Here is a 12,086-nt window from a genome sequence, read left to right as displayed (position 1 = left end):
AGCCACCTCTGAGGCTGCTTTGCTCAGCCAGGCAGAATCATCACACTGCTGTTTGCAAGAGCCTTGGCACTGCCTTTCACCTGAGTGGACACCAGAAGCCATGTCCAGAACAGGTCTAACAGTTTTCACAAGTGCATTGCTAACCACAAGAAACACCATTTGGCATTTGTGTTGCTGGAAATTGCTACCCAAACCTAAATATTCATGCTGCTGTTGCAACACTGAGGATGTTGAGACAGGGCTGCTGTACTAGATGGACAAGTCACCTGACACAGCATATCCATTTATACAGCAGGAACCACGACAGCAAACTGCTGGAGTCAATTAAAATGACTCCAGCTCTGTGTGGTTGTGACTGTTTGGATGGAATGGTCTGAGAATTCCCTGTCCAGCTGCTCAGAGTCCTGACACACACACCCCACTGATGACTCTGATATCTCTCTCCCAGGGAGACCTCACACGAGATGCAGTGACCTTGCAGACATGAAGCCCAGAAAGAAACCAGGCTGCTGTGCCAAGCCCTGAGCTCTCCTATTTCCACAGCCATATATAGAGCAATGCACTGATTCCTCACATTCTGTATTCCCTTCCAGGCCAACAGCTGGCAGCAGTGACTTGGCCTGGCTTTTCTCTCTGACTTTGTTTTCACAGCTCCATGGAAACTGGGAACAGTGAAAAACAAGGTTTGGGGCTATGCTGTTAGGCTGGAAGCAAGATGCCTCTGTAGTAAGCCTTTCTTGCAGAATGCTGAGGAGCACTTTCACCTGAAAGGTGAGCTAAAGACATCTATATTTACCCATTCCCATGTCTAGGTCAGCCTTACTTTAGCTTCTTTTCACAGTTATTTCAAGGAAAATACCTGAAATGCCATGCTTTGGGAAAAGCTTGCCAGTTGAGAGAATGACACAAAGCACTAAAGAATTTCTTAACCTGATTTTTATGTGTGAAGGAACTGACTGCATTTGCTTAAAGGAACACCAATTTGCTTGTCCTGTTCTTTCATGCAAATGTCCAGGGAGAAACTTGAAGAGATTTATTATATTCAAGAGGCCAGTGATTAAGGAAAGCTATATTTACATAGCATTTCAAGATATGAGCAGCCTTGTAAACTGTTAAATACACTGATACACTTAACAGGTGTGGTGTTCCATGGCTAATACAGCACATGGTGCAATGAAAATGACACAGGGAAACCATGGAAAATCAACACTAAAAATCAACACACTAAAAATCTCTTGCACAGTTCAACTCAGCTCAGACTTTCCCCTCAATAATTTTTACTTTGCTTTTAGTAAAGCTCTGCAACACAATTTTTCACAACTCAAAACAGAGTTTTTATGCTTTACCAGTTCAGGAAAAATCCCACAATGCAAGCTTGATATTAAACAAAGATCAGCGCAAGATGAGCTTCCTCAGTGTACAGACACAAAGAAGCTGACCAGAGGGCACTAGAACTGCAAACCAAGTGCACAGGTGAATTTGCACACATGCTTAGAACAAAAAGCATCATTTTAGCTATGGATAATTTTTCATTATGGAAGTTGTGAGAGTTTTTACTAATAAAGTCCTTTCGAAAAGGGCCCATCCCAAAACACATTTTCCCTCACACCTTTTTGTCTTGCCAACTTAGGCTTTGCAAACTTTGACGGGAAAGCCTAATAAAAGCAAAGGGAGAAATCCAAAGGGCCATGAGTGTAACCCAGCCATGGCAAGGGATGGTGCACTGCCCCATTTCCCATCGCTGCTGACCTGCTGCTTTGCAAACAGCATTTACCAGAGTCTGAACTGGAGGAGCCTCCACAGCTGTGTTACAGCATCCTTGGGAAAGTCTTTACTCTCCTGGCTTGGCCAACTCATCTTTTACAACTGTCCCTGCTGGAGCTGCTCTTGCCTGGCTGCTCCCTTCAGTGTGGGATGGATGCTGGCTGAGGGAGCGCAGTGCTGGACGATGCAACGCCCACGGTCCAGTCCCAGCAACACAGAATGACTCAGTGCCTGGCCCTGGGAAACTGCAGTTAGTTTTTGTATCTGATTTCTTTATTTGCCTCACAGGAATGCTGGGGAGATTAGTTAACACCTGTATTTAACTTAGAAAAGATAATATAGAAATACAAGGACTATCGTGATTGATCAGAGCAAGAATAAAGAATGCCTCAGAAGAAAAGGGAAAAAAAATCCCAACCAAACAAAAGAAAGCATTGCACAACCTACAACCTCATTTTGGTTTTAGAAACTATGAGACTGCTTTAACTTACAGGTTGAAGGTAACATTTTAGAAAGAAAGCTAATTGCTCATTGCAAGAATCCTGGGTATTTTTGTCCATGTAAATCACACCAAATATTACAGGGAGTTTGGCAAAACAACACACCTGAGAAAAGGCAGCACCAGAGCTGAACTCCCCTTGCAAGATTATCTATCCCAAAAGAATAACCTCCTCAAGCAGCAAACACTGGACAAATGCCCCAATAAACAGCCATAGCCCTATAAATGGCCCAGCTGCCTCCTCCTGCTCTCTTGCTGCTGGGCAAGGGCCCACATTTCCTTGCCATGAATCCATGGCAATGCGAAAGGCAAATCCTTGCTGATGCAGGCACGGAAACCTGCACCTCTGCAGCAACTCTGAACCTGTGCTAGGCTTTCACCTGCCTGCAGGATGGCTGTTAACAACCATACAGCAGCACATTTCATCAACAAGCTTTTCTGAAAGAGTGCTCTGGGGTTTTTAGATCAAAGGAGATGATGAGAGGCAATGACATCAGTGTCAGATGCTCCTTCTCCGTACCCTCCTGTTAATCCACAGCTTTTCCTAAACACTCTGAGGATGATGAAACAGTCCAGCCTGAAATTGAGCAAAATAGAACAGCAGGAAAAAGCACAGCTAGGGCCTCCTAAGGGTCTAGCTTGAGTATTATACACCTTGGAGAACAAGGTGCGATGGGAGAGAGGAAACTTCATCAGGAACTACAGTGATAAACAAGGGGTAATGGCTTCAAACTGAGAGTGGATTTCATTTAGATGCTGGAAAAAATTCTTTACTGTGATGGTGGTGAGGCCCTGGCACAGGTTGCCCAGAGAAGTTGGGGATACCTCATCCCTGGAAGTGTTCAAGGCCAGGTTGGACGGGGCTTTGAGCAACCTGGGATATTGGGAGGTGTCCCTGCCCATGGAACTGGATGATCTTTAAGGTCCCTTCTAACCCAAACCATTCTATGATACTAAGAGGCTCCTGGGAAAAGGGAACTCCTTCCCCACACTCCTTATGAACCTGCCCAACTTCTGCGTTGCTACTTCCTGAACAAGCAGTAGAGGAAACTGGTTGCAAAGATGTGCTGAATTCCTCCATGATGCCAGTGCACAATAAATGGGGAAACAGATGAAGTGGAACCATATTAATTTGAATTTCTTGTGAAATGGGAGAGTGTGTGTGTGTGCAGAGGGTGTGGGAGCAGCTTAAATGCCATACTTAAATGCTGACAACTTCACTTTTCAGCAGACAACAGATAAAACATCCCTCCAAGAGCCAAGAGCTAGAATAAAAATTAGCCAGCCTAAAATACTGTCACTACAGTGAAATCATCAGACCATCACTAGTGTGAGCCTATTTTCTTATCCAAATCATTTTGCGCTGCTCTGAAAGTTTTGGGCTTTTTTTCCTCTTTTAGTTGGACCAACTCAGTGATTTAGAAGGAAAATTTAAATTTTGTTACATAATTAAGCTCTTAGAAAAACAGATCATATTTCTGTCAAACTAAAACCTCAAAAGTTTACTTTCTTAAACAGAAAAAAATAGCTTTTTTTTTTCATTTAGTGCAGTTGTTGTATTTGTTTGCAAACAGTTTGTTTTCATCAAAGCTGCATTTTTCATAGAACAAATGGAACGTTCCCAGCGTGGGATTCCTCCACAGTTATGTTTGCAGCAAATCCATCTCACTGAAAGGAGAGCAGGAGACAATGCACATCCAGGGCTTGGTGCCAGGGTTATAAGTTCTCCCTCTCACATGTGAGCTACCAGGGGACACACCTTACCTCTGAAATGAGGCTGGTATTGAAAGCTGAATAATGGAAGGGGTTCCCCATGCCACAAATGAATTCAATAAAGCTCCACAACAATTCCACTTGGGAACAGGCTCGCTTCTCTCTTGAATGAGCTCACAGAAATATGCTGTAATAAAAGGGGCTCTGTTCCAAGAACAGTGCACTGTGGACAATGCTCACAATTAACTGTGGCTGCTCCTGACCACGACCTGCTGCGTGCTCTGGGTCACGTCTGTGCCACACCACGGTCCCCAGCACTGCCCTGGGCTCAGCCCTCACAGTGACCTAGGGCTGTGAGACATTGCCATTTGGGAAACAGGTGGAGTTTAGTGCCATTGTATGTTGTTTAGTTTGTGAAATACAAAGGCTCCTATTGGCAAGAGAAGGACCAAACTAAGAGGTGCAAAAGCAGAGGAAGATGTGTGCGAGATCCCCACACACAGCCTGCCAAACACACTTCTTCCAGGGCCTGGCCCTTGGGAATCAAGGGCTGCCAGTAGTTTCCTACCATGCCAAACTTGTTATTTACTTCCCTGTGAGATTGCAGGCTGGGGGATTAGGATGAGGCCTACTATTTGATGTCAAAACTTCACTTGGATTTGGCACAGCAAAGTCCAAAAGCCTAACTTGAAAAGGGGAACTTTAATCTGAAACCCAGGCTCTCAACAGGTGGGAAGTCACTGTATCTGTATAGTCTAGTGAAAAGTCCAGCTCTCAGATTTGAGTTGTACATCCTTCCCACCATGCCCATGGGTTTGGTGTTTGCATTTGCTTGGGGTTTGGGGGTTTTTTTTGGCTTCTTTTTTTGGTTGGTTGGGTTTTTTTGCCTTTCTCCTAAAAATCTGTTCACAAATGGTAAAAAGGACTTAATTCAATTCAGCTTTTTCACATATGATCACAGAAGACTGGCTTCATCGGAGTTACACTGAAGGACACACGCCACATAGGCTGAGTTTGTGACCTGTGGTCAGTGAAGGAGGAAGAGTTTGGAGAAGCTGGTGGCCAGTGCTAGAGAGGAGGGGGCAGAGAAACCACTTGCTTCTCCTTTACCAACAGTGTTACAGCTCATCTTTGATGCTCCTGCACAAGAGCACAGCAAGATGTGGAAGAAAGGCACAGACATCACATCCAAACTGCAGATTTGTATGGCCTGCACGCAGGGCTACAACGGCATGTACAAAAGGTTGTATCTCTCTTTTTCTGGAGAGCACAGTGCATTCCTGTCCAACCTCCTGGCCATGAAGGGCCTCGTATCTCACTTGTAAAAAACAGAGCAACTTTAAACCCAGAACACGCAAGAGCAGCTACAAGTAACCACATGCAAGCAGCCTGACCCATTCCCAACCCAAAAAATCCTGTGAGCCCAGAAGACAAACCTCACTCTTTTCCCTAACTGCGAGTTTGTTTAGGGCAAGTACTCGCTTTAGACATCTGACAAGGAAAAGAGTTCTGAAATGTTGTTTTGGGTTTTTTTCTCCCCAATAAAGTCTTACATATTGAATAGGCTTGAGAGATTTGATTGTAGCAGTCGGGCAGCCACAGGAACTGAGGTCAACGTAGAGGCCTTCTTCCAGCACACAGTGATTGTCAGTGGTTTCCCCTTTGTAACACAGGAGCCAACTGCAAGAATAATGGAACAAAAAAGCTGCTCTAGCTGCTTATTAACAGTACGTTTTTTTCAAGACCTAATACTTGCTAAGGACATAAGGAATAAAATATTTTCTTAGTTCTTGCCAAGGTTAAAGTAATGTGACTTGAAAGGCTATGCAACAAAGCAACCAAAGCTGCAAAATTGAATGGTGTGGTACAGAAACCTCAGCTCCAGAGTCAAACGACGCTGAGTGGAATGCAGACACTTCCACCGTACCAAAGTGCTCAAAATCTGGAATAAATTCTAACTGGAGTTAAAAAGAGAATCACAGTAACTGTGCAAACCTTCCCCAGGGAGAGCAAAATGCATAATACCCAAACCAAGGACAGGATGAGAGTTACTGAGATGCCTTGCAGGACAAAGGGGCTAAGACACGATGGAAGATGATGGGCGTGTGGTACATGCTTTCAGCTCTCTGAAACTTTGTACCATTTGAAAAAATAAATTCATATTACTGAAAATGATGGCATGTAAAACAACAGACACTTACCATCCCCGGAGAACCTTAAAAGAACATGGTATGAATGATGTAAAATCAGAAACTTCTGCTGTGAAATCTACATATGCTCCTTGGAAATATGTATTACTGAAAGCTTTGAGCTACAAGAACAAAACAGAACAAAAACAATGACTAGAAGGAAAAATGAAGGCATTATCATTAATGTAAACAGAGAAAGCTGTACTCTCAGAGAAGTATCCATTCAATTCATAAAGATACAATTAACAGAACGAATTCTCATTCAGAGGATCTTTTACATTTCTACATCTGCTTTATTTTTAGAAATATCAAGTATTTTGTCACCTCTGGGCTGGCACAGGAGGCTTCCCAGTAATGCTAAGGCAGGCAGAGTTACAGCAGGAGGGGACCCAGGCAAAAATGAGAAGAGTAGGACTCAAGGCTGTTATCATCCACCCAAAGTACCCCTGAAATGCAGCTTAACTCTCACTACAGCTGAGCAATCCAGCGCTCAAAGCAGAATGGGGAAATGTTGGTCAAAAGATACAGGGCTGCTGTTGACAAAGTGCCCTGAAATCTCTTATGATCACAGCGGTTGTAGGTGGTTTTTCATTTCAGAATTAGCAGGCGGATTTCTCAGGGAACTTAGAACTTCTAAAACTTCAGCCAAGCTGCTTTTATATGTCATGGTAAAGAAGTGCAAGTCACAGTGAACCACACCCCACCAGTAAGATGTGATCAGTTCCTCCCAAAAAAGCTGAAAGTGTTGCAGTAAAATAGAAACAAACAAACAAACCCCCAAAAAACCAACCCTCCCAAACAAATAAACAAAAAGCCCAAATGAACAAACCCATCCCCCCCAAAAAAACTCAAACCCAAACAAAAAAAAAAAACCACAAAAAACCCCCCAAGCCCCCACCAAAACAAAAAGAAACTCTAGTATGATGTAGGCCATGATCTACAGCAAAGACACCCAGAATTCTGTACCCTTGGTCTGCCACTGTGTAACTGAGATGAATTTCATTTGAAAGCCTGAAAGAGAGGCTGGAAAAGAATGAAAAATTTAAGTGTATCAAGAGAACAGCTCATATTCTGTAATGGAAGAAAAACATGATGGCTGTTGCAAGAGCTACTTCCCCCTTCATGCCCCAAATTGGCCAAGCTTCCCGCCAAAGAAAAGAAATCAAGTGCTTTTGCCAGCACAGAGTGAGAAGGCCAAACACAAGTGTCAGCAAATGATTTTATGGAAAAGTTCAGTCTATGTTTTTAAAAGGAATGAATGTTTCCTGTTAGAAAGAACAAGAAAGGCTTAACCTGGCCTTGCAGGCTGTGAGTGCTAATTGGAGAACATGGATCAGCTACAATAAAATGAATAAAGGGTAACTGATTTTTCTGTAAATACAACTGCACTGCTATGTCACAAAGCACCTATTTAAGCTGTAATTACATAGTATTTTCTACCCACTCATCTCAAAGCTCTTTACAAAAGCGAATATATATACATACACACTGCCTTTCTTTCATAAGCCACGTGCTGTGCAAAGCTTTTAAAAAAGATTCACAACTCATTTTCCACAGAATGTATCTAGTAATGAATGAGGGTCTTAATTTGACAAAAGCTGGGGTGCAAACACTGCAATTAGTCTCCAACTGCAGCCATCTCCACTTTGTCAGGGTTTGACATTACTGTGTGATGTTTCACTTCCCAAAAATCCAACGGACAGAATATTAAAACACAAATACAGGACTGCACAGCAATTACCTCTGCTTCCTAAATCGTCTGTACAAGTCACCTGCTGTTGAAAGAGGCTTTGTTCTTGCTGGGCAAAGGTTTATTTTAATAAAGAAAATGAATGGCTTTGTAGAGTTGGTGATTTTTTACACTCTGTGTATTTGGTTTATTAGGGAGCTTGGCAGGCAGAAAAGGTCAGGGGAATTATTGAGACACTGAAGAAAATTTTGCTGCTTTTCCATTTCTGATAAGAACAGAAATGAAAAAAAGACACACTCTTGCAGGCAGTGCAAACAGTTTCCTTAGTTCAGACTTATGCTTATTAAAGGTGAGAGAATGTATAACCACTCAAAATAACCAATATATGACTTATTCAAGGGTCAAACATCAGGCTGCTGAAGGATTTGCCAGCTCCTATGCACCACACCTTGAAATTCCAAACTAAGAGACTGGTTTTCACGTAGAAACCTTTTCTTTTACTCTGAACGTGAAATTCTTGATATTTATAAAAAGGGCTGTCTTTTACTTAGGATAAGTGATTAAATGTTTTCCCATTAAAAAGTACTCAAAATATTTCCTGTCCTGTAAGAACTGTAGAGTTATGAATGATGTTCTTTCTTCCCTAGCCCCAAGGCAGAATCCTATGAAAACCAGGATTGTGATAAATCAGGATAGTAATTTTTTCACAAATGGTGTTAAGACTGTTATTAGGGACCACAAGAGGCAAAATACCCTCTAGTACATGTCAGTATTTAAAGGTGTCTGTGCATATACACACAGTTTTTTATGTTTCTGGAAATAAAAAGCCTGTAAAGTACAGTTTATTGAAACTTTAGATGTTTGAATTGATCTTAAAGGTCTCCAACACTGGAATAATGCGCTCAAAGAATAGATTTTGGGAGATCCTGAAAAAATGGAAGAATTGGAGATGGAAATAAAACTATCTTCAACTGTTTAGACCCCAGCAGTTTTATCTGAGTCAGTTATTTCATCTGGTACCATTCACCAAGGCCCTCCTGTGAACACACTTGCAAGTCTTTGGATTTGGCTGCAAACTGCCATGTGAATAGTCGGGCAGGAAGTCAGTGTTTAAGGCTAAAATAATACACCAATTATGTCTTCAGACAGGAAACATTTCCTGTAGTCCTGGGTTAATCATAAAATGGTAGAATTGGAGAAAAAGGAGGGTGTGGTCCACCTGCTAAGTAACACAATACACATTTCCCATCCAAGCAAGCAAAAGAGAAATTGTGTCCAGATGACAAAATACTCAAGTCTGCTGAAGCAGAACCACTGAGCTCTAAAATATCTTTTGTCAGAAAATAAGTCATGTTCCTCAAAATAAACTTTCCCCAATTTGCTTAATTAAAAACACGTCAGAGAGAGAGAGCAATAAAACCACTCAGATCATCACCCATGCCAGCAGGACAGAAAAAGATCAACCAAACAACTCATGCTGGACAGGGGGAGAGCCCTGCTGGGACAGAACATTGCAGGAGGCACAGAGCACACATGGTGATGAACACAGAGCAGGTTTTTGTTTCAGAAAGATAACTCAAAGGTCCATTAATGGAATATAACCTTGCAAGATAAGGACCAAAAGTGTAAGGCCCTAAAGTAACTCATTTTTGAGCCTCAGAGTGAATTACAGGGACTACTTTCTCTTGATAAATTATCACTTGGTGATAGACACAACTTTCAGGGAAACTGGCAGAATGTATCATAGGAGAGATTTATCACAGATTTATCATAACCAGGATGTGTTCAGTTAAGCTCTTATGTTACTGTGAGAAACCTTAAGGAGCAGCTCTACCTGCTTGGAAGACTTTGGAAAGCAGAACTACCAGTATCCAAGACTAAAAACCCAACTTCCAGGTGTTGATGCATCTGCAGGTTTGAAACATGCAGCTGAGTTTTCTGCAGTTTATATTTTCATCCTCACCTGACAGTAAACACAGGAGTGACAAACTGGATGCAATGCAAAGTAATGGAAAGAAAATCTGCCATAAAGAGAAGGATGAACGGATGTGACGGTGAGTTTCCAGAAACAACTGGGAAAGAAGAGGGAAATTCATAGCTACAGAGACCCAAAGTCACTCAAAACCTACTGGACTGCTTGCATTCTTGGGGACAGAATACTAAAGGGTATGATCTGGAACAAAGCAAAGGGCAGAACACGTAGCAGACCTTACTTTGATACATCCACCAGTTTCCTCCATCACTGATCTGCTGTAGCAAGGTGACAATACTGAGGTATCACCTGAAATTACTGAGGTATCACCTGAAGCAAGGCATTCAACATTACCTGCATTTAATTATTAAGTGTAGTTTAGTACTAGAGACTGTAACGTAATGCCAACATACCAAATGTGGAGGCTCATTTGTCCCAAGGGGCTCCTGCAATAATAAACACATACACACACATTAGAAAACCCCAACATTAACTACAATTAACTTCCTAGGGGACATGCCAAGTTGCCTGAAATTTGTTAAGTATGAACTCAGGAGCAGAGGGGAAAAAAAAAAACTTCCCAGGCTCTTGGCACAATTCTCTTCCCCAATTTCTGCCATGAGCTGCCCGTAAGCTCACAACTACCTGCCTGATTGTTCAATGCCTTTCACACAGAGAACTTGCATCAGCATTAATTAGTTCCCATAATGTGGATTAGAATCCATGTAAATGTCTCTGCATTTACTTTTGAGGCTGTTTCTTGAAAAAAAGAACTGAAACCAACAGAAGACACCTCTCTCAACATGTGCTCTTCAAAATACGGTTAAGTATTCCTTTCACATTCCTATAATTTATTACTTATTAACGATTTGTAACTTATTATCATTTAATACTTATTGCTGAAGATTGTCTTTGTTTTGCACTAGGGTTTTGGCAGCTCTGGCACTAATCTGTTTGGGTGAGTTGGCACTACCTTGGATTGAATAATGGATTAAAAATACGTCCTGTCTTTATTCACGGTATCTAGTACAAATATTTCAGCATAAAAATAAGAAAAAACCCAACAGAATTCTATTATGTAACAACACAAGCCAGATAAATTCTCAAGTATTTTTAAATACATTATCAATTAGGCATTATAAATTACTTTGTTTTAAGGCAAATTAATCTTTCCAGGCCAGGTTATTTTTTCCACGTATGCAGTCTGCCAAAGGGAAATTCTTCTTACAAAGTTTCCCTGGTAATTCTCTCAAAAGACAGAAAGATCCACACTATCCATTTAAGTCTCCATCCTGAACAGACTCATTATGCCTTTCATAAAGGGTCTTTAAATTGTTTCCAAGAAAATAGACAAGTTGTTATAACTCAGACTCTCCTGTTTAATTGTTATGGTACACTCTGACCTCCAAAGGTCTCATTTCTTTTAAGATTTTCCCTTAAATTCTGGTAACTCACCAACTTAACAGGTCGAATTGACATGATGGTTTTACTAGATCCTCCCCAGTCAAAGAAGCATTTGTATTTTCCTTTCTCCAATACATATTGTTCTCCACAGAAATATTTCTGCTGATATGCCACCCACCTGAAGAATGACACAAAAATTAACCTGAAAACATCACATTTTTCTGAGTAGTTTGATGACAATAACAGCAAGTCAAGCACAACAAAAAACCCACCTGGCAGACAGTGCAACATTAAACCTGATGAGAGGCACAAAACTGTCTCATACTTCATTTTCTGCTTCTACCTACTTTGGCAAACAGAAGATTTTAGGTGTCTGCCTTCCCATCAAACTCATTGTGAGATGATGCCCTGCTCAGAAACTCAGAGGAGAGACATTTAATTGATAACTTTTTCATTCTCTCTTAATTGAATCTTTACCTGTTTGGCATCCCCCAGACAGGGCTTTCTTACAACTTTTCCAGTTGGATTTAGGAAAAATGGTGGAAGAAGAAAGAGAAGTAACTGAGGAATGCTTGATGAGAGAAAGCAAAAGCCTGCAATAGTTGGCAGTTCAAGCTTGTCCCACCATGCTTTCCCTGTTGCAGTTTAAGAAGAATGAGACCCCCACCTAGAGGGTCCCTCTAACCCTGCACAGTGGCAGAAGCAGATGGGGGATAGTTAGACACCACTAAATCACCCACTTTTGGTGCATTCCTCTTTTACTCACCCAGCACTGGGACTATTATATTAGGGATATTACAGGGCATGTCCTCACCCATTTTACTTTTATCACCCACTGGTCAATCTGTTTGCTAT

General features: G+C 41.6%; 1 protein-coding gene across 1 annotated transcript in view; it reads right to left on the bottom strand.

Annotated features, from left to right (window-relative positions):
* The window catches only part of CRYBG3 (crystallin beta-gamma domain containing 3), an 83,455-nt gene that overhangs the window by 8,502 nt on the left and 62,867 nt on the right, over window positions 1–12,086 (bottom strand). Inside the window, exons 14-17 of the mRNA XM_032095823.1 lie at window positions 11,283–11,409; window positions 10,241–10,273; window positions 6,178–6,287; window positions 5,530–5,656 (exon numbers count right to left, since the gene is read on the bottom strand). Coding sequence (XP_031951714.1) covers window positions 5,530–5,656; window positions 6,178–6,287; window positions 10,241–10,273; window positions 11,283–11,409 — 397 coding nt within the window. The remainder of the gene's footprint in view (window positions 1–5,529; window positions 5,657–6,177; window positions 6,288–10,240; window positions 10,274–11,282; window positions 11,410–12,086) is intronic.

Source organism: Corvus moneduloides, chromosome 2 (genome assembly GCF_009650955.1).
Source record: "Corvus moneduloides isolate bCorMon1 chromosome 2, bCorMon1.pri, whole genome shotgun sequence".
NCBI lineage: Eukaryota > Metazoa > Chordata > Aves > Passeriformes > Corvidae > Corvus > Corvus moneduloides.
The sequence above is the reverse complement of the archived record's forward strand: the minus strand, read 5'-3'. Positions and strand labels throughout refer to the sequence as shown.